Genomic DNA, 23,726 nt, shown 5'->3' with positions numbered 1-23,726 from the left:
CCTATTATTATTATTATTATTATTATTATTATTATTATTATTATTATTTCTCTTTTATTCATTAAACATGAATCTCAATCAACTGAACTTTTTAAAATGTATCACAAATATCATTGACTGGTGCTAATGGTTGATACGGGTCTTGTGCCACCATCCTAGGTATCAACCAAGTATGTTCTTAAAATACACAATTATTGTTTGTATGTTTGTTTGTTTAAGATTTCCTCTCCAGTTCTATTAATAGTCTGGGATTGGTACAATCTTAGCAGTTCAAGCCCTAACCAAGGCCCTCAGAACTGTTAAGGTGACGTCTGAGCATGTAGGCAGTTCAAGGAAGTCTGATTTTTTTGCAAAGTCAAAATATTCGGGTCTGATAAGTTCAAAATGTCCATGTATCTAGGCAACCCCTCTGGGTATTGTTCCAAGGGTTCCTATTACTATTGGCTCAACCATTGCTTTCTTCTTCCACAGTCACTCAACTTCTATTATTGTTGTTGTTAGCACAGTCTGCCAGATTTGTAGATTGCATTTAGCATTTTTATCCCCCAGTGACTCTTTCTCAAGGAAATGGGATAGGGAGATATTGTTGTGTGAATGGTATTAAACCATCATTGGAGCATGTAAACCAGTGTTTCCCAAACTTGGCAGCTTGGTGATATGTGGATTTCAACTCCCAGAACTCCTCTGGATGGAGAATTCTAGGAGTTGAAGTCCATGTATTTTAAAGTTGCCAAGTTTGGGAAAAACTGATGTTTTTCCAAGTATATATTCCTTTTGCTATTCTTATTATTAATATTTTAATATTTTCTCTAGCAGAGCATGCAGAAATCTGGGGAACCGTTAGTTGGGAAAAATAAGTTTCTCAACTCACTTTGCTAACCTCAGGATAGTGGTCCTTCAGGAATTTTTGAAGCACACCTGTGACAGCCATTCTTAGGCTTTTTACAGGCTTAAATTATTGCTGTGTTGATGAGCAAAGAAATGTTCATGAAATGAATTTCCTTGTGGATAGAAGGCAAGAGAGAGAATTGCATCGTTTTTTTAAAAAAAAAAATTTAATTCTTGTATTTCTGTGTCGTTTAGAGAACGAATGTTATGGGGCACCTGCTAAGCAGAGTAAGTATTTCCTAATTTATTGGCTTTATTCACTTTACAAGGAATCCTCTCTTCTGAATTCTATTCAGTTTGGGGAAACTGTTATTTAGAGGTTTTAAAAATAGTAAGGAAGAGCCATGAGGCTGGGACCAATGGATTCTCCCACCAAGTGATTTCTCTGCGGGCTTCATTTAAGGACAGGACAAAAGAGAAGGGGATTTTCCTCATTGATCCTGAGTCCAAAGTACATCAATAATCCCGATCCTATATATTTATCAAAGCCCAATGACTCAATGCCAATGTTGACTTTCTTAAGCCTGTTCTACTCACTGGGGAATGAACCAGAATCAATCTGGCATTCATAGAATTACATTCTGGACGGAAAGGTTATCTTACTCTTAATGGACCAGTCTGCAGAAGATTGACTCAGGAATATTTTAGTGCAGCTTCTCCCTTCCCCTCCACCCCAGTACTAAATATGTAAAGCAGTGAGGAAGGATGACATGACTTCTAAAGGTAGAACTTTAGACTGTTTTCTTAACCACAGTAGAATAAACGCAGTAGGAAATCATCTATCTCCAGTCTACAACACAGATCTTTTCAACAGTTCCAGGAAGGCTCCATACTCAATTGCACTATTCAGGTAACCCTGAGGATACAGATAAACCTCCAAGTGGCCTCAACGGCTCTCTAGAAAGGATACAAATGACCAGCTGTCTGCAAGGGGTGTAAATCCTTCCGTTCCCCACCATCCAGCCAGAGCTGAAGAAGCTTCTGGGATGAGAAGCGAAACATCTTCAAAGAAAAAAGGAAAAAAAAAAAAACCCAGAAAGTCCAGTTGCCCCTTGAGGAAAAAAAAATCGCCTTTGGGAAATGCAGCGGGAACATTTCAGATGATGTGGTGATGGAAGAAAAATCAAGCAAGATGACGCCACAAGGAAAAGTGACAATTGCTCCACCTTTTTGCCATTTCTTTTCCACCAGCCATTGCTGCTTTGAAAAATATAAAGAGTTCTGTTTTGGAATTTTTCAAGCACTGGAAACTAAAGAATAAATTGGAAATGGAAACAGAAAATGGATATCTCAATGTTTTGTTTTGTTTTTTTTCTCAAGACCAACTGATCTTTTTAAAGTTTTGTTCCTGCTTTCCCTCTTCTGCTATTATCCCAAAGCGAGGGGAATTCTGGAGAATTCATGGTTGTTCTTCAGTTAGCTAGATGTCCAGTTTGTTCACTCATGTTGGAGGGTTTGTGTGTGTGTGTGTGTAGAAGTTAAACCACAATTTAAGCCATCTATGATTCTTCTCCCACTCAGTTTTGAAGAACCATCACTCCCATTTGATCCCAGAAGCTGCCAATTTTCCTGTTGCTGAGTTTAAAACTTGGCTGTTTGCAAAAGTCAAATCAACTGAATATTCAGAGGGGTCTGTTATTTTAATAGCCCCCCCTGCTATTGTCACATGCAAGAGAAAATGTGAGTCTTAGGCTAAATTAAAGCTAAGTTAAGAAAAGCCACATTTTCAAAGTCTGTTCCGTGGATTGTTGTGAAGGTTTTGTTTTCATTTATATATTTTATGTGGGTGTATGTGTGTGTGTGTGTGTGTATTCACAAACACAACCACTGCATGTGTGTGTATATCAGTGGTGGTATGCTACCGATTCGCACTGGTTCACCCGAACCAGTAGTAAAAACAAGCCTCCAATTGGCTGAGAGGAGCAAAAACGTCTCCCATCCTATGATCAGCTGAGAGGATAAAAGACCGAAAAGCGCCTGGAAGGGTCCCTCCTAGCTTTCCGTTTATTCATACTCTCAGCTGATTGGCTTGTCAGGGGTATATGCATTAGGGGCGCATTCACGCTCACGTGATCACCCACCAAACCGGTAGCGATTAAGGTAAGATCCCACTACTGGTATATATATGTGTGTGTGTGTAAGAGAAGAAACAGACATCTTGCAATCTCTGGAACTAAAGTTATATTTATTGTATTTACTAAGCTTTTGTCAGTCTCTGCTGACATCATCAGAGTATTAAGCTATCATTACAGAGATCTTTGCTTTAATATATCATTAACCAATTTAGCCCTTGCACCTATAGTTAACTCTGTTGTCTTTGCTTCAGTCATGTTGGTCAATGGTTTAATTTCTGTTGTTTCCTTCCTTGCCAAACCCAGCTTGGATTGCTTATCTCTAAATATATAAAGAGAGAGAGAGAGAGAGAGATGTTGAGAAATATATTATCAGGTGTGCATTTTAGAGTACAATTGACCTAAATAGTTTTGCAATCAAAGGTTCCGTTGTTAAAAGAATGGTATAATATATCTGTGGGCCAGAATGAATACTCAACTTACCACAGCTCACTTAGGGACCATTCAAAGTTACAGTGGCATTGAAAAAAAGTGTTTCCCCCCGCTTATCCCCATGGTCAACAGGAGACTCAAGGAGGACTCCGGGTTGACTTAACAGCTGTGTTACTAACTTAACAAATGCAACAATCCGCTTCACAACAGTGGCAAGAAAAGTTGTAAAAACGGGGCAAAACTCACTTAACAAATGTTTCGCTTAGCAACGTAAATTTCAGGGCGTGACTTGAGGACTACCTGCATAACACAAGTTGTGCAGCCTACTTCTGGATCCCTCTTGCTCGTGTGCTTCTTGCCGTTGTGTTTGTACTGATGGTGTTACCTAGTTGGGTAATGAAACATCAGCAAGAAAGCAACCCAGCTCAGAGAGCACTCAAGGAGTTCCTATATTATGTGATTCTTTGGAGGGCAGCAAAAAAATGAAATGCTTTGCTTTGTTTTTGGCTTATGACCACAAAGTGAGCCCGGGAATTCTGTCGTTAAGCAAGGCACTTGTTAGGGGAGTTTTGCCCTGTTTTATGACCTTTCTTGACAACCGTTGTTAAGCCCATTCATGGTTGTTAAATGAATCTGACAATTGCTGGTCAGGAGGTCGCAAAAGGGGTCACACCACCCCAGGGGATGCTGCAACCATCATAAATACGAGTCAGCTGCCAACCGTCTGAATTTGGAACACTTGACCATGAGGACATTGTGCGTGAGTGTGAAAAAAGGACAGAAGTCATGTTTTGTTCAGTGCCATCATAACTTTGAACGGTGACTAAATGAATTGTTGTAAGTTGAGGACCACCTATATATTGTGTTCGTACAACATTCCATGCCTCCCCACCAATGAACCTCAAGTGCTGATGTGCAGTTTTTGTACTTTTTTGCAAGCATTTCATCTGTCTTTTTTTCCCCCTGTCTCTCTTTCCTGACCACCTTTCAGCCAAATCAATGAATTTATCACTTCCTTTGACGCCCGAGTCGCCAAAGTAAGTATCAAGAATTGCAAATATTTCTAAGAGGGTGGGGGGGTTTTTACACCTAGTTTGGCTACAGCAACTCCATTTCAGCTTGTTTTTATAAATGTGGCCTGTCTTCTAGTGATCTGAAGGGTTCTCCATTTGAGAAGAAGACTATGGAAGAAACTTTGAATGCCGAACTCTGTGGAACTGCAGGTGAGACACCCCTTTTCTCTGCCTTCACCGGAGGCCTTTTATGGATGGCTTGATATTATGAAGACTGCAGCGATGCGTTATGGTGGTCTCATAAGAAATTAACTTGGATAGTGTTGGAGAATAACTTTTCCTCCTTGCACAATTCTCTCAGAGGAGATCTCCTTTAAAAGGGACTATTCCCTTGCTGAAATAGTAATAGAGTAGTGTAGTGTAGTGTAGTGTAATGTAGAGTAGAGTAGAGTAGAGTAGAGTAGAGTAGAGTAGAGTAGAGTAGAACAGGGAAGGGAAGGGAAGGGAAGGGAAGGGGGAAATAGAATGGAGTAGAGTAGAGTAGAGCAGAGCAGAACAGAATAGAATAGAAATTCTTTATTGGCCATGTGTGATTTGGACACACACAAGGAATTTGTCTTCGGTGCATAAGCTCTCAGTGTATATAAAAGCTATAAGTGATAAATCATGATCATAGTCATCATAAAAATACATTCACCATAAATTGTAAGATACAACACTTAGTGATAGTCATAGGATCCTAAATTAGCAATCAACCTAAATTGTACTAGGAAACCAAATCAAACAATATAAATTGTAAAGCTACAAGCAACAAGGTTACAGTCATAAGTAGAAAAGGAGATAGGTAATGGGAAGGATGAAAACAATAATAGTAGCACAGTCTTACTAAATAGTTTGACGGTGTTGTGGGAGTAAGTTGTGTAACAGAGTGATGGCATGAGGGAAAAAAACTGTCCTTGTGTCTAGTTGTTCTGGTGTGCAGTGCCATATAGCATCATTTAGAGCGTATGAGTTGAAACAATTTATGTCCAGGATGTGAGGGTCGGTAGATTGAGTGGTACAATGACCTAGAAGTGGAGCTCTTGCCTCACAATCAGAAGGCTGTGAGTTCGATCCTAGGTAGAGGCAAATATTTCTCTCTCTGGGCATGTTGAGAATATATCTGCTGAACAGAACTCTGCATTGGTGACAGGAAGGGCATCCGGCCATTCAACACTCTGCTAGCTCTATTCAATTGCCCAGATTCCACCCTGCAAAGAATTATGGGGTCGTTATAAGATGATGATGATGATGATAATGATGATGACGACGATAGGTGTCTATAGATATAGTGTAAAGGGGGAGGAAAAAAGGAATAAGATTATTTTAACAGGAATGAATTTGTGGCTCCCTGATGGCTTTGCGACACCAAAATATATATTTTCCTGGAGTTTTCCTTAGCTTTGCTGTCCCTTTTTTGGGACTCTTTCACCTAAATCTCCACGTGCATGTCGGACAACATGGATACACAGGACCTGTTTGCATGATGAGCCATCACGGGTTACAGATGGCCAAGTTTGGACTTTGCTTAAGGTATGGGGCTCTTTGTTGCGTCAGAAACTGTATATTCTAGACATATGTACCTGTCATGCCCCTGTCGGAGGAGAAAGCCGAACAGCTGACTGAATTGGAGGAGGAAGCTGAACAGCTGGCAGGGAGCGGGAGTGTGGCTTTGCTTATTTGTGTTCCTGGCGTCTTCCCAACTGTGTTGAATTATTGCCGTGCCTTCACATCTGGAATTCCTTCTCCTGCCCTGCAGGACTAATGACCTCATTTTGCCTTGATTGGACTTATACTTACAGTTTTTGTTGACCATGTTTTGGACTTGATTCTCTGCAGCCAAAGGCTGTTCCTGGGAGAGTTTTTCTCCAGCCAGAAGGTAACCTGGACATTGGGGGCAAAGTTGGAGCTAATAAAGAGACTCCTACTGTACGCCCCTTTGGGTCATCACAGTACCTACAGGTAGTCTTCAACTTAACAATGGTTCATTTAGTGAGTGTTCGAAGTTACAACGGCCCTGCAAAAAGTGACTTACGATCATTTTCCACACTTACGACTGTTTGCAGTATCCCTGTTGCCCCTTGATCAGCATTCAGATGCTTGGCCACCAACTCGTATTTATGGCAGTTGAAGCGTTCCCGGGGTTCCCTTTTTGTGACTTTCAAAGTCCAGATTCACTTAACAGCCGTGTCCCTAACTTAACACTTGCAGTGATTTGTGGAATGACTGTGGCAGGAAAGGTCATAATGGCGGGGGGGGGGAAGTCAACTTAATGATGGATGTCTCACTTAACAACAGAAATGTGGGGCTCCATTGTGGTTGTAAGTCAAGAATGGCCTACCTAGACAAAGTTGAAAAGTTTTCAGTGAATTGAAAAATAGATTTGAGGAGTTCTTAACCTGACATTAACTATGCAGTTAAGGCCTCAATCACATGTGTTGAAACCAGAGGCATCCATGGGAGACAGGAGTGACAAACATTCAAAATGGTGACCACAATCATGGAGGCAAATCCCAACCTCTTGTTATGTGTATTGCAGCTGAGATCTGAGTGACTTCACAGATACACTGTTAGTTTTTTTTTGAAGTAATGTGGAAATGTTTTATCGTCTTATTCATCATTGCTAACATCAATTCCTCTCTTCCTTCCTTCCTTCCTTTCCTTCCTTCCTTCCTTCCTTCCTTCCTTCCTTCCTTCCTTCCTTCCTTCCACTCAATCAATCAATCAATGCCAGAATAGATCTGGAAGGGACCTTGGAGATCTTCTAGTCCAACCCCCTGATCAAGCAGGAGACCCTTTATAATTTCCTGTTGTCCTGTTGTCCTGTTGCTTCTTAAATGCCTCCAGTGATGGAGCCTCACAACTCCTCCCTCCCTCCCTCCCTCCTTTCATTCATTCATTCATTCATTCCCACTTCAAGATATATATTAGAATCTATTTGCAATATTTTTCTTTGAGAGAGAGAGAGAGTCTTTTTTATCTGTGTTTTGCAGGTGAAGAGGTTGTCTGAATGAGGCTTTCTTTCTTTCTTTCTTTCTTTCTTTCTTTCTTTCTTTCTTTCTTTCTTTCTTTCTTTCTTTCTTTCTTTCTTTCTTTCTTTCTTTCTTTCTTTCTTTCTTTCTTTCTTTCTTTCTTTCTTTCTGTTTTCAGTTATTTTTAAGCCAAGGGGCATATTTTATTGACTGTCTTCTGGTTTATCTAGATCCAGGTAAATACGTAGCAATGCTGCACGTTTTACATCCCTTTCTCAATGGTGTCCCTTCCCTTAAGAATATAGTCTCTCTCTCTCTCTCTCTCTCTCCACCCCCCCACCATGTAAGATGACACAGCTGCTTCCATGCCCTTCATTTGAAAAAGCAAATGTGTTGGGTAACTTCCATTTTAGCTGAAAAGCAACAACCACGCACACGCGCGCGCACACACACACACACACACACAAAATACACACACACACAACCAGACCAAAATTAGTTTTGACAAATGATAAGGGTCACAGGTGCCTCGTGCGAGTCCAAATTACAGCTGCGGATTGTGTCATTCTGGTGCTACCGTGGCTCTATTTATAACCGTTTAAATAGCAGTTGCCTTGATCTTGAACTGAAAAGGCCATTAGCCAGCCTGTTCATGCCATCCAAGCACAAACTATGACAATATAAATAGAAACTTCCTTGATTTTGCTTTGCGCTCTCTCTCTCTCTGTCTCTTGCTCTCATTTTCTCTTTCTCTCACTCTCTTTCTCTCTGTATATCTCTTTTTGTCTCTTTCTCTCTCTCTCCCTTGCTCTCCCTCTCTCCCCTCCCCCTCTCTCTTTCTCTCTCTCCCCCAGCTCACTCTGTCTTTTTCTCTCTCTCCTTTTCTCTCTCACTCTCTCTTTCTCTCTCTCCCTTTCTCTCCCTTTCTCTCTTTCTCTCACTCTCTTTCTCTCTGTATCTCTCTTTCTGTCTCTCTTTTTCTCTCCCTTGCTCTCCCTCTCCGCTTCCTCTCCCTCCCTCTTTCTCTCTGTCTTTCTCTCTCCCCCTTTGTCTCTCTTTCAGTCTCTCCCTTGCTTTCATTTCTCTCTCTTTCTTTCTTCCTTGCTCTCCCTCTCTCCCCCTTGCTCTCCCCCTCTCTCTCTCCCTCTCTCTCTTTCTATCTCTCCTTTGCTCTCATTTTCTGTCTCCCTCCCTCCCTCCCTCCCTCCCTCTCTCTATTGCTTTCAGTTTTGTAACCCAAATGCAATTCTACGTGTATATTGTGAGATGAACATTGATAAGCAGAGGGGACAGATTCTGCAGTGGTGTTAAAACATTTGTGAGAACCTCTGCCATGGGGTGTGATCTCTGGATGAATCTCACTTTATGTTTTCTTCCTCTCTTGACTTCCAGAAATATTTTGCTCACTTCATTGTCACGTTCCCTGCCTTTAACCCAACAAGCTCAACAGAACTCTGCCTTTTAGATGAAAATATTTTTAATGGCTATAATATATACTGTAGATGAGGGTGCCATTTTATATTTGGAATAAAACGGTAATGGTAGTGAGAATTTTCCTGCCCCCTCAAAAGATCTAGAACAGGTGGGCTGTGTTTAAACCTAATCAGTTCCTATTTGATTGCATGACCTCTGTAGATGCCATACAGTAAATAAAATGAAATAATAAAATAAAATAATAAAATAAAATAAAATAATAAAATAAAATAATAAAATAAAATAAAAATAATAAAATAAAAATAAAATAAACGTTCCTGATTAATTGCGACTTTTTTCTGAGGAAGGAGTATAATTACAGTGAATGGAGCAGTGCAGCGCTAGAAAATTTAGAATTACAATGAAGCAGAGGACAAAATGGATATATAGTCAATCCTCGGCTTTTGGTCCCAGATAGGATTGTTATTTTGGTCATTAAGTCATGATGGTCATAAGTCGAGGCAGCCAAACAGATTGGGCCCAATTTTACAACCGTTTTTTGTGGTACGGTCCCACAATGCAAAGGCAATAAGAACACGGGATTACATTTTCTGTAAAGATGGGCATTGCATGAAAGTAAGGAATATGAATATATACACATACATACATACATACATACATACATACATACATACATACACAACTTTCCTCTGTTTGTGTTGCTTTTGCTGGGTGGACAGTAAGTGTTCTGACACAAACCTTATTCCAAGGAAACAAACCTGAAACAGAGGTAACAGCAAAACCTTTTAATGATTCTTTATGAATTCCATTCCTTCCCGGTTAAAAGGCTGTTTCCAACTAATTGTCTCTGATAAGAACAAGCCTTGCCAAGGTGGTGCGAGGCTGCCAAGAACACTACATAAAGTTACTAAGAAATATTTCAAACACAAAGAGTCTCCAAACACCTACCAAGATACTCCAAACGTCCACAAGGCTTGAGTGCAAAAACGTCTTTGCTTTCTGCAAAGAACTTCCGTTTCTCAGCTGGCTTTTATCTCTTAAGGGAGGGGCCACAACCTTGCAGCCTTACTCCCGAGTCGCCCATGCTGCAGCAGTTGCTCTTTCCTTCGAGCAGCCCTGCACGCACGTACACTGGGCTCAGACTCCTTGGGGACCTCTGCATCACTGCTGCCAGCCTCCACAAGCTCCGAAGGCAGCACTCCACTCCCTGATGGTCCTGTCCCCATCCCTGCATCACATGCAGACCCCTCCTCTGAGTCCTCGCTCTCCGAGACCTCAGCCATCCGCATCTGCTGCCGGCGAACTAGAACAGTAAGGCAGTAACTCCTCTAAAGCCATAACCATACTGCAGCTACCTGTTACCACTCCTGACCATAAGTGTTTTTGGTGACTGGAACATCTCAGAAGTGATAGGGATAAATGAACAAACGGCACATCTGCAGGCTGCAATGAACATAGAAAAGCAAAGGTGGATTTTACTGCTAAGAATCAATGTGGCTATAATAGTTTAATAGCTTATTTTAGCCTTAATCCTAGTCATTGCCTGTCAGATTGCAGATATTACAGGGAAAAAAAATCTTCTCAGTGAAAACAGTTAAATCAGCAGCACAGCTGGCCTGAGAAATTGTGCTCCATCACTGGAAATTTTTAAGAATAGATTGGACAACAGTTTGTCTAAAATGGTGTAGGGTCTCCTGTGTCTGAGCAGGGGGTTGAAGTAGAATAGAACAGAAGAATAGAAATTCTTTATTGGCCAAGTGTGATTGGACACACAAGGAATTTGTCTTGGTGCAAATGCTCTCAGTGCACATAAAAAATACATTCATCAAGAACCATAAGATACAACACTTAGTGATAGTCATAGGTTACTAAATAATCAATCAAATCATACTAAGGAAACTAAATAAACAATACAAATTGTAAAGATACAAGCAACAAGGCTATACACATAAGGGGAGGAGATAGGTAATAGGAAGGATGAGAAGAAGAATAGTAATACAGTCTTAGTAAATAGTTTGACAATGTTGTGGGAATTAGTTGTTTAGCAGAGTGATGGCGTGCAGGGGAAAAACTGTCTTTGTGTCTAGTTGTTCTGGAATGCAGGACTCTATAGCGTCGTTTTGAGGGTAGAAGCTGAAACGATTTATGTCCAGGATGTGAGGGGCCTGTAGATATTTCCACAGCCCTCTTTTTGACTTGTGCAGGATACAGGTCCTCCATGGAAGGCAGATTGGTAGCCATTGTTATTTTCTGCAGTCCTAATTACTCTCTGAAGTCTGTGTCTGTCCTGTTGGGTTGCAGAACCAAATCAGACAGTTATAGAGGTGCAGGTGACAGACTCAATAATTGGAGAATACTTCCATGGTCCTTTCCAACTCTGCTATTCTCTTGTTCTGCTTGTTTGAGGGAAAATTTGAAGGAGCAAGAAGCCTGGTTTGAACTCTTGAAGGAAATGCAGAATAAATGGAACAGTCGAACAAAAAAAAAAAGAAAAAGAATAACTTTACCGCTGGTTACCCCATGATGGAATCCGTTTCTGTCTCAAGGAGGTTATGGTGAACTTTTGACGATGGATGACTTGGTGAAGGGAGAACCAAGTATAGGAAAGAGGAAGGGCTTAGAAAGGGTCAGTTCAGCAGGAGATGAATGCAAAAGATTTTTTTTTAGATGAATTTGAAAAATGCTGTGTAACTTACAAGACCTTTTCTCCCTCCCATATATAATAATGATTTCAGCTGGGTATCCTGGAACGCATTCTGTGCTTGACTGTGTCACAATTTCCCTGTTTAACAGGGAAGACGAAGCAGCTGAAAACTATTTGTCAGAAGAAAAGGAAAAGTTTTTCCTTCTTTTTTTGCTGGTTAGCTCTGGAGATTGTTTAAAGTGTCTCGTGAAAGAACAGCAATTAAAACATCGTTCTTTGTGCCCTGGGAAATATTGCAAACTCCCCCTCTGACATTTCAATTTAAATATCCTACCAATCCATCCTTGATTGTTGACACAGGCTTTTAATCTTTCAGCTCCTGTGTCTTTTCCTTACTGATGGGTACAGCAGAGTTCCTTTGGAAAGACAAGGTAGAGGCTACAAAAATGACTGAAGACTGAGTCATGCTTCATATATTTTGTTTTATTTTTTGGCTGGGAGAGGTTTCAACAGAGGTTTCTCCTATGCCATTGATTCACTCTTGATGGGCTGAATGCAGTACATTCCCATGCCAGAGTTGTCCTTTAATTTGCGGATTCTAATCTTTGGTTAGTACATTTTGAAACGAGCTATCCTAAAGTCCAAATCCAGGAAGGGATCTTTGACCATGATCCTTGCAGATCTCTCCTAAGGCTGTAGAGTTTGGACCATGAATGGCTTCTTGGAGAAGCTTTCTAAGTTTGGGAAGATTTTTTATTTCTTTGCTTCTTTGTTTCTTCCATTTCTCTGGTTGCCCCTCTCAGTCAATGACTGAAGACGAAAGGAAAAAGGATAGTTTAGAGGTAAAATATGCTTTGCTCAGATTTAAGCTATGTCCTCCTCCAGGAAGAAATGAGAAAATTACAGTTTATTAAAGGGTGGTATTATTATTATTATTATTATTATTATTATTATTATTATTATTATTTAATATTTAGTGAGTTTCATAGCCTTTGGGGCTGGTTGATAGCTCAACAGCTCAAGTCCTAAGCAAGGACCTAGGAACCGTTGTTGTTGTTGTTGTTGTTATTATTATTATTATTTTGAATAAATGTTAAAAACAACTGAACACAGTGCAACTTTCTTGGCCATCATTTTGGCCACACAGGCTATAGTATAGAGATACACATAATAGTTAATTTACTTTTTCCCTTATGTTATTAGTGTAGTGATAGCTGCTTATTATTTCTACTTACATTTATCTACATTTATTTACTATTATATACATATTTACAACTGTCTTTTATACTCATGCATTCGTACCACCTCATATTTGTCCATTATATTCCATTCTCTTTGGTTTACAAAACTTTTAACTTTCATTCCTATAAAGCGAAAACCCTTCCTCTCTTTTTCCTTGACTCTATAGCCATTGATACATTTTACTCCATAATACTTCATAATACTCTGTCTCACCCTTATCTTTGATTTCTAAAGTTAGTCTGTTCATCTCTGCACAGACTAATATTATTTCACTTTCTGTAGGAGGTTAAAGTTATTGTCTCCGTTAGCATGGACTAACTATCTAAATTTGTGTAAGCCTACTGATATATTCCACAAGGTCCCATCTTTTCCTCCTGAAACATCATGCAATGTTGTCAAAATTATTGAAAATAGGGATGTTCTCCAAAAACATCCAGGATGTTTTTAAGACTCTTCTACTCCAAAAGGAAAACAGTTTTGGTAATGAAGCAACCAAGTGTGTATAAGAGAAAATATATATATATTTTTTTGCATGCTTCTGCAGTGTCTTTTTTGGCCCTCCTTCTCAGGCTGAAAAGCAGATGGAGCTTTCTTGGTTCTCACGGTGTGATGCTTCACACCCCATCGCTGCAAAATTGCCCTAAATGAAAGACAATTCAGAAAGCAACTTGTTGGTTGGATCCAGACTGAAACACGCCCAGAAATGATGGATTGAAATCAGCTCAGGAACATCTCCTTGATTTAACTGGGCATGATAAATTCGGATACAGCTTTGTATGTCGGTACAATCTCTATTACAAATAAATAAATATTTTTTAAATCATCATCATCATCATCATCATCTGACCAAAATCTTACTTGGAATTGACTAAAATCAGGAATGCTGAAAAAAGAAACTGTAGGCTGCTCAAGAACAAGCCTTAGCCACAAAATGCGTAAAGCATGTCACCACCAACAGCAAATGCCTCCTCTGTAATGAAAAAGATGAAACAGTTGATCATTTAATCAGTGGATGCAGCAAAATCATACAAACTGACTACCTAGAACGCCATAACCGAGTTGCTAAAATCATTCACTGGAAACTGTGCCCAAAGTTTGGATCTGAGTATAGTAACAACTACTGGGAACATCAGGTTGAGAAGGTTCTGGAGAATGAAAAAGTCAAGATCTTGCGGGACTTCAGAATTCAGACAGACAGGCATTTGGTCCACAACACACCTGACATACCAATAGTTGAAAAGAAAAAGGTTTGATTCATTGACATTGCAATAGCTGGGGATGCACGAATTGAAGACACGCAGCAAGAAGAAAATCACAAAGTATCGGGACTTACAAATTGAAGTTGAGCGACTTTGGAAAAAGAAATCGTGTGTTAATCCCAATTGTAACTGGAGCCCTTGGAGCAACACCTAAAGGGCTACCTGGCTATTTGGAAATCCTGAATTTATCAGACTTGAATACCCTGATTCTACAAAAAGCCACCCTACTTGGAACAGCTTATAATATCCTCCAGTGCTACGTGAGCAGTTCCTAGGTCCTTGGTTAGGACTCGAGCTGTTGAGCTACCAACCAGCCCCAAAGGCTGTGAATGTCACTAAAGATATAATAATAATAATAATAATAATAATAATAATAATAATAATAATAATAATTCATTTTTTAAATTGTATTCCCTGCTTCAAAACAATTGCAAGACGCCAAGCAATGATTTATATCTACTCAGATCCCACAGGTATACACATAAATATACTCTTAAATTAAATATTGATAAGCCTTTTTTTAAAAAATGCTCCAAAGTAAAGGTTTCCCACTTTGACAATATAGCTGTTTTTTCCCCCTTCGTTTATTTGTTTACAATATCTTGACTTCCTTCTGCAACTGAATTCTCCTGGGATACTCACAAAAAGGAAACTGACATTTAGGCATTTCTTTCTTACCACAGTGCTGTCAGCAGAAATTTGGTATTGGAGCTTTCAGAAGCAACGCAAAACTTTGCTGAGAATGTTTAACTTTAGTACCAAAGGCCTGTAAAAAATTTCTCTCTCTTTTCTCACATCTGTGTGCTGGCTGACTACAAATTTGTCTTCTGATAAAGTGATAGGGGAGCAAGCACAGTTGGCAGGAATTTTAACCGGAGGGATTACTATCTAGTAAATTATTAGATATATATCCAGAGGTCTATATTCATCCTCTGCTTTAGTGACAAGAAGATTAAACTGACTCTTTGACTGACATGTGGTTTTTTTTATTATTATTATATGATGGCTATTTAATTTTATTATCTGTTCAAAGAGCTTTGGCTGTTTTGTGTCACATGGAAACCCTGCTGGTTTGGGGTTTTCTTTTTCACACTGAATCAGGCCATTATCTTGTGTTCACTGCCTTAAGTGGCTTTAAATAATGATTCACTGGATAATTCCATTTCCAAAACTGTTCAGATGTAAAAGAATCTGTTGTGGGTGGGTGGTTGTTGTTGTTTTAAATTAGGCTGATATTGTAGCCTGCTTTTCAAAACACTTGACGGATTCACTTCTTCCTAGAGTTCACGAATAGGTATATCGACAAATAAGATGAATTATTAGATGCCCAAAGATTAACACTCAAGTCCTATCGGTTGTACGTGACATGAGACACGATTAATCAGGACAAGGGTCGGTAAACATTGTAGATGGAAACCGGTGCGCACTTCCTGAACCAAGCACATGGTCGAACCTCTAGTTAAGGGTGACTTGTGATATTTATTGTGGTTGATGAGGCAGACTGAGGGGTCTGCAAAAACTTGCCATGGCCAACTCACTGCTGGACAATTCTCCATGGCAAACTTGCCCAGTGGTGATATGCTGCCAGTTCGCACCGGTTCTAGTGACCTGGTAGTGCCGATCAGCAGTTAGACCTGTGATGGCGAACCTATGGCACGACAAAGTTACAGTCATACAGTCACAAGTGGGAGGGGTGGGTGATAAGGAGTGATGAAAAGATTAATAGTGATAGTAGTGCAGATTTTGTAAATAGTTGGACAGTATTGAGGGAATTATTTGTTTGGCAGAGTGATGGTGTTCAGGAAAAACCTGTCCTTGTGTCTAGTTGTTCTGGTGTGCAGTGCTCTATAGCGTCGTTTTGAGGGTAGGAGTTGAAACCATTTGTGTACAGGATGTGAGGGGTCTGTAGGTATTTCCACAGCCCTCTTTTTGACTCAGGCAGTATCCAGGTCCTCCATGGAAGGCAGGTTGGTAGCTATTGTTTTTTCTGCAGTCCTAATTACACAGACAGTCTGTGTCTGTCCTGTTGGGTTGCAGAACAAATAAATACTATACACAACAAATAAATACCTATAAATAAATAAAGAATAAAGAATAAATAAATACCAACAAAAAATACCACTGCCCATCACCCCCCCCAATCAACAATTAAAAAGCCACACACAACTAGGCACCACCAAAGTATACTACACACAGAGTACCCCAAAAGCACCCACTTTGCTAGAGAGAAGTTCGCTGAAGATGGGCACCTGCATGAGTCCAAAAGCTCGAAAAACGAAACCTCCGGTGCAGCTAACCGACCTAGATTGGATCCTGGGACACGTTCTATTCCCCTTCCTTCAGAAAATGAAAAAAAAAATCATCGTAATAACGAAAAATCTCAGATCTGAAAGCACAAATTAGCCCAGCGGATGTATCCCTTTCCAAGTTTGCCGTGCCAAAATACGGCGCGGTGTGATGTAGCGGGTCCTTGTTTTATTAGAGAGCACATTTCAATGCAGCAATCATAAATATTGCTAGGGTCTGTGCCCTGTTGAAATATGACCTATATATTCTTGATTGTTTGCTTTACGTGATTTGTCTTGACGCCCATTACATTCTGGGTAATAGGAGCCATTTGTTCCTGCACGCACCAGGCCCATTTGACAAAAAAGGAAAATAGGCGGCAATAAAAAAGCAATCGTCAGAATTACATGCGGTGCAGCGCTGCGAAGCTCAGAGTTTGTGTAAGTGTGTTAACAATGCTCTCAATGCTGCCTCTTGTCAGCTTTCAACCTGTAATGGCCATCTGTCCTTCCATAAATCTGTCAAACTCTGGGAAGGTTCAAGAGAGAGCAGAGACTATATACCTTGCGCTCTCTCTGTGCAAAAAAATATGTTTTTTTTTTAACCACGTTTGCTGGCAGGAGAGGGGGAGTTAAAAATCAACCAGGGTGAAATAATCTGGCCCCGAATGTTTTAGCACTATTGATTTAGGATCATGCCATGAGTATGGAACTCAAGATTGCTGTGATTAGAGGGAAGGCAAAGCACAACGCTATTCGTTGTGAATAAAGAGAGGATTAATTTTCTTCAAGTTTCGATCCCAGGAAAGTGGAAAGGAGGGAATTGGAGAGAGAGAGAAAAATACCTTATTTAAAACTTCTTTTGCCATTCAATATCATCACGTGAGTTTTACCTAGTCCCATTTTCCTTTTTTTTTTTTAGGGGAAAGTTAAACTCAAGTCTTGCTGGCTCCGTAGATAAGTTCAGGTTGAGAGTATAGAACTGGTTCTTTTCTTGTCTCTTTTCATTTTCAAGTTCTTAAGTTCGCTTAGAGATCTGGTGTTATCTGCTAGTCCTTCAATCCAAGCGTTAGTCACTGTTGACCTTGTTTGGGGAACTACAACAGAAGCATAAAAATGTCAAACTGTCTGGTGCAAAAAAAATAAATAAGAGCAGGGATAGAGTTCAAAAGTGCTACGAGTTTATTTCATGCTGCCTATGTACAAGAATCTTATCTACTAATGGTCAAGGCAAATTGGGGCTAGATAAGAGTCAATAGAATTCACCAAGGGCTGGACTCAGCTGCCTTGCAGACTCCAAACTAATGACGTGTTTGACCCTGACCTCAGCTCAGCCTGGCCACTTCCTACAAAAATTCAGTTTTGGTCATTCCATTTGCAAATATGAATTTAACACAAACCTCGCTTTCAAGACTTTTAGGTGCGACGTGTCATATGGTAGGGTGCACCTTAAGTTGAAAAGTTCCTTTAAACAGAAAAGCAGAAATTGGTGAGAAAGTACTAATTTGAAAGTTTTTCTTATTGTGCTATTAGGCTCTTTGTGTGACATGCCAGATAGATAGATGAGAGATGAGAGATGAGAGGAGAGAGAGAGAGAGAGAGAGAGAGGGATGGATGGATAGATAGATAGATAGAGGAATCCTCTGTTGATTTTTCTAGCCCTCTATATGGTGTTTGGAGTAGCACAACCTAATTGTGTCTGTCTGTCTGTCTTAGGCCTTATGACAGTTTCCTGAAACTGTTTAGTAAATATTGGATTGTTGTTATTGTTGTTTCAAGACAAGTTACTGATGGTTGTGCCGTACAACTTTCTCAAATACTGTAGTTGAATTTATTTATTTATTTATTTTTGTGGGTGGCAGAATAAAAACAAAGAGCCAAACTCTTCATCAGTTAGGTCATTTTGGAGCCCGAAGCAGGAAATATCTACGTTTTCTGGAAAAAACCTTACAGTATTCTGTACGCATTTCCCCTCATGACAATTTATGAGTCTCCTTCAAGCACACAAACAAACATCAGGGCATCTCATAACTGGAAAGATTTAGTTCCCAACAGTATGGAATACAGAATAGCATACAGAAGAGAACAGGAAGGGACCTTAAAGGTCTGCTAGACCAACCTCAAGCAGGAGACCCTATTCCAGTGATGGCAACCCTTTTTGACACTGAGAGCCCAAACCAGAACACGCATGCATGCCAGAAACCCGAAGACCAGCTGGCCAGTGCACATGCACATGGCGGCCACCTGGTCTTCGGGTTTCCGGTGCGTGCATGCACACTGGCCAGCTGGTTTTCTTGTTTCTTTCTGTGGGCATGTGCACTGTCACCAGCTACTCTTTTGATTTCTGGTGCATGCATGCATGCTGGATAGCTGGTCTTCATGCAGACTGGAAACCTGAAGACCAGCTGGCCGGTGCGCATGCATGTGCTAGCTAGCTGGTCTTCGAGTTTCTGGCGAATGTGAAGACCAGTTTGGCCAGCGGTCATGCATGTGGCATAAACCTAAAGAACAGCTGGCAACAGCATGGGTGCCTACAGAGAGGTCTCTGTATCCCACCTCTGGCACACATGGCATAGGTTCGCCACGGCCCTATACTCTTCCAGGTAAATGGCTGTCCCATCTCTTCTTAAAAACCTCCAGGGATGGAGCACCCACAACTTCTGAAGGCAAACTGTATTACGTTAAAATAAAATATTTAAAAAAAATGTGTCTGTGTGTGAGCCAGGGAACGAGACACCCTCTTTGATAAAATCAGAAAGGAGGCAGAAGGGTTGCAAATGCTTCCTGCACACAACTAAACCTTGGAGACGAAAGCTTTGGCTTCTTTCATTTGAGGATTTCGGCAAAGCTGTGATCTTTCCTCTCTACAAAGAGATCTCGCCGAGGAAATTAACATGCTGGGAGGGAAAACCCTTATTGATCTGACATTTGTCTCCTCTTTTATTTACTTAAGCCTCTATTTGTTAAACGGAAGGTAAATTTCAGCTTCTCTCTTGTGATGCTAAAGGAGCACTGGGGCAATTTAGGCGGCTTACCTGCCGTTTCAATTTCTCGATCGTTTTTTTTCCCTACACATAGTTTTCTTACAAAGTTGCAGTGCCACAAGTGTGTGTTCTGCACAGGGTAGCAGTGAGTGACTGTCCATTAACCTCCCAACCTGTGATTGTGCAAATCACAATCACAGCTGTCCATCGATAGCATAATGTTTCCGTCTATATGACATAATGTTTTGCGCCTTGCTGTCTCTTTCAACGGCATATAGTTAATGTTTTATTTCATTCATAACAGATTGGTTATTTGGGGGGGGAGGAGGGGCAGGTTTTGTTGTTTGGATTCCTGTATCTGGCTTTAAAAAGAGCGAATCAGCGCCCAAGGCTATATATCCCTTTATCATGTAGATTTAACCATTGTATGGTAGCTAATTCGGTTTCATTGTTTTATTTATAAAATTGTAGGATCCACGTTGCATAAAAAGGGAAGGTAAATAAATCCAATTATTTCAAAATACCGTGGGGATACCGAGCAAGAAATGCTACTAGCTTTAAGCATTTCGATACTCCGAAAATTAACACATTGAAATAGCAATAGCATTTAGACTTGTATACTGCTTCACGATGCTTTGCAGCCCTCTCTATGTGGTTTACACAGTCAGCCTCTTGCCCACAACAACTTGGGTCCTCATTTTACCCACCTCGGAAGGATGGGAGGCTAAGTCAACCTTGAGCCTGGTGATATTCGATCTGCCAAATTGCAGGCAGCCAGCAGTCAGCAGAAGGAGCCTGCAGTACCACACTCTAACCACTATGCCACCATGGGGTAAATACAGTTAAAATGAACATCTCATGTGGGTTAGTGGTTAAGGGACTGGGCTAGCCCTCCCTTGAAACCAGCTGAGTGGCTTTTGACCTCCGTCAGCCATAGACTGGGACGCTGGAGAGAATCACATTAAGTGAATCACTGGATTTGTTAGTAACATGGTTGTTAAGTGAATCTGGCTTGCCCACAGACCTTGCTTGTCAGGAGGTCCCCAAAGCCAGTCACATGACCCCAGGATGCTGAACTGTTGTAAATATGAACCACTTGCCAAGCGCCAAACTTTTGGAAGTTAAGAACTACCTGTATTTCAGTATGTGGCAGAAAATAAAAAAAGAGTAGAGTAGAGGATTGGAGTAGAATGGAATGGAATGGAATGGAATGGAATGGAATAGAATAGAATATCGGAATAAAGAATAGAATAGAATTTAGAATAGAGTACAGTAGAGTAGAGTAGAGTAGAGTACAGTACAGTACAGTACAGTACAGTAGAGTACAGTAGAATAGGAAGAGACCTTGAAGGTCTTCTAGTCCAGCCCCCCTGCTCAAGCAGGAAACTATACCATTTCAGATATGTGACTGTCTAGTTTCTTTTTAAAATCCTCCAGTGATGGAGCAACCACAACTTCTGAAGGCAACTTCTGTTCCACGGATTAATTGTCATCACTGTTAGGAAGTTTCTCCTTAATTCCAGGTTGCTTCTCTCCTGGATGAGTTTCCATCCATCTATTCTTGTCCTGCCCTCTAGTGCTTTGGAGAATAATTTGAGCCCCCCCCTTCTTCTTTATGTCAGCCTCTCAAATACTGGAATACTGCTATCATGTCATCCCCCTAGTCCTTCTTTTCTCTAGACTGGCCAAATCCTGCAACCATTCTTTGTATGTTTTAGTCTCCAGGCCTTTGATCATCTTAGTTGCTCTTCTCTGCACTTGTTCTAAAGTCTCAACATCTTTTTGTAGTATGGTGACCACAATTGTAGTATGCTACCGGTTTGGACCGGTTCATCCGAACTGGTAGTAAAAAAAAAAAAAGCTTCCCATGATCAGCTGAGAGGAGGGAAAAAAATCTTCTGACAATCAGCTGAAAGGAGAAAGAAGAGAAAAGGGCAGGATTGGCCCTCTTATCCACCTTTGCACTTTTCTCTTCATTATCCTCTCAGCTGATTGGCGCTGCAGGCCTCAGCTGGTGTGGGGAAAGCTGCGTGAGCGCGTTAGGTGCATGCGTGATCATCGAACCAGTAGTGGAACAGATAAGATCCCACTGCAGAATCGGTTGCAATATTAAGTGTTATGCCCCGGTTGGAATCTGATTCCAAGGGGGAGGTCGAGCAGCTGACAGGGAGTGGGAGTGTGGCTCCAGTGGCTGTGGAAGAAACTGGGGAAGGGCACAGTCCAACAGGGCCTTCAGAGGAAGACCCAGGGCCACCCCCTCTTCATCCTAGGGCATGCAGGGAGGAATGGGTAAGGGAGCAACGTTAGTTGCGTGGTTTACAGGTGAGGAAAGGGCCCTGATCCCCTTCATGGGCTGCAGCTGGGAAGACTGTTTAAAAGGGCAGACTGCACGTGGCAAAGTTGCTGGAAGCAAAGCGTGAAATTATTCTGGTTTCTCAAATCTTATCTGAGTTCTGGTGTCCTCCCAAGTGTGTATGGTTCATTATTTTGATGTCTTAAATCCCTTATCTTGCCCTGACTCGTTAATTGCTGCTGTTAATTGTGGTTTGTGTTGGTTTTTATTTATATTTTATATGTACTTTGAGTTTGGATGGAATTTCTTCCCTTTAAAAACTATTCTTGGGAGAGTTTTTTCTCCAGCCGATTATAACTGAACATTGGGGGCCAAGTTGGAGGAATTAAAGGGACTTTACCTACCTTTGTGACTTCGTTGCTTTTGTGCCATGCCCCTTGTCATCACATTAAGAATAAATTAACCTGTGTTGCTCCCCCCTCTTCCCCCCCTTCCTTTTGTATTTTAGGCCTAACTCCACCTACCACCCCTCCTCATAAGGCCACCCAAGACAACCCTTTTAGAACTTCACCAAAGCCCAAGGCGTCATGCCAGACTGTTATGCCACCTTCCCCGAAACCTCGTTGCAGTGAGTCTTCCATCTCGCAAGGACACAATTTGTTCTGGAAGGTTCCAGAGCAGTCGGAGCTGTATGCGCAGCTGAGCAAGACCAGTGGGCCACCTGTGGGACAAGAGGAGAGGAAGACGAGGCTGCTTGGTCTGAGACTGTTTGGCGACCACGATTACTGTCAGTCGGTCCTTTCCAAGACAGAACGATGCCTCAACCGTTCCTTGGAACTGCAGAACTCCAGTCAGGTGGAATTAACAGGCTGGTGGTGTCCCATTTGTTCCTCCTTGGAGCAAAGCAATCAGGAGGACGAGAGAGAAAGTTGGCAGGCGAGAAAGCTGGACTTACCATGCAACAACCGGAAACTGCTCCAAGACCAGGAAATCCGGGCCGAACTCAACAAGCATTTCGGTCCCCCCAGCCAAGCTGTTTTTGATGAAGAGACCAACAAGACTAGCAATCTGAGGGACTATGGTCATTATAGTGATGAACAGTTCTCTAAGCTATCTATGTTTATCAATTCGGGGCTAGCGATGGAGGGTTTCTTGGAGGACAGCGAAGAGGAAAACGAAAAGATATCGGGCTACACCTTATTTGATTTATCACCTTCTGGTTCATCCCTGGATTCTCCGTGCAGATATTCAGGGTCCCCCCCCAACCCCTTTGCTCAACGGTTCCAAAGACTACGCTCTCAGTCCAGATCCTTCCCGCAATGCAGGCATTGTTCCCATGCTCCATCTTCCCGGTCGAGGTCGAGGTCACCCGGCAAATGCTCCAGGTAACTGGAAGGGAAGCAGGTTTCGCTTCATGAAAGGGAACTCTCACTTTCAGAAGGTTGGAAAGCCTGCATTCCATCAGTACATTTCTTTGGTAGGAAGCGGATTCCAATTTACAAGGGGGGGTGGGGGGGCGATGGTTGTCAGCTGGAGAGTTGGCAGCCCAGGGTTTGAGACCCGAGCAGCACGTGGTGGGTTGAGATCTCATGACTTGTCCCAGCTCCAGACCACCTAGCAGTTTGAAAGCATGTAAATGAAGAGAGAGAGAGAGGGAGGGAGGGAGGGAGAGAGAGAGAGAGAGAGAGAGAGAGAGAGAGAGAGAGAGAGAGAGAGAGATGATACAGATAGAGTTAGAGAGATGGAGAATGTGAAAGAGAAAGATAGCAATAGAGTGAGACAAACAAGTAGAGATGGATGGATGGATGGATGGATGGATGGATAGATAGATAGATAGATAGATAGATAGATAGATAGATAGATAGATTGATAGATGATACATAGATAATAAAAATATAGAGACAGAGCTAGGTAGAGAGAGAGATGATAGGTAGAGTGATATAGAGATAGATAGATAGATAGAAGATAGATAGATAGAGAGAGAGAGAGAGAGAGAGAGAGTGAAAGAGATAGTGATGGATGGATAGAGATAGAGATAGACAGACAGACAGACAGATAGATTTATAGATAGATATACATAGATGGTAGATATAGAGAAAGATAAATAGAGATGGAGTCTGAGATAGAGAGAGATGATACATAAATGATAGAAATAGAGAGAGAGTGATA

The 23,726-nt window shown here is 41.2% G+C and overlaps 1 protein-coding gene across 2 annotated transcripts in view; it reads left to right on the top strand.

The window, feature by feature from the left end:
- PPARGC1A (PPARG coactivator 1 alpha) overlaps nucleotides 1-23,726 on the top strand; it is a 122,633-nt gene that overhangs the window by 80,286 nt on the left and 18,621 nt on the right. For both annotated transcript variants that reach the window (XM_087936507.1, XM_087936506.1), the window contains 4 exons: nucleotides 1,084-1,116; nucleotides 4,384-4,429; nucleotides 4,542-4,615; nucleotides 22,066-22,942. In XM_087936507.1, the coding sequence (XP_087792633.1) occupies nucleotides 1,084-1,116; nucleotides 4,384-4,429; nucleotides 4,542-4,615; nucleotides 22,066-22,942 (1,030 nt within the window). The remainder of the gene's footprint in view (nucleotides 1-1,083; nucleotides 1,117-4,383; nucleotides 4,430-4,541; nucleotides 4,616-22,065; nucleotides 22,943-23,726) is intronic.

This window comes from Pseudonaja textilis, chromosome 6, assembly GCF_049901715.1.
Source record: "Pseudonaja textilis isolate UNSWEBS1 chromosome 6, rPseTex1.2, whole genome shotgun sequence".
Lineage (NCBI taxonomy): Eukaryota > Metazoa > Chordata > Lepidosauria > Squamata > Elapidae > Pseudonaja > Pseudonaja textilis.
This window is presented reverse-complemented; position numbering and strand designations above follow the sequence as displayed.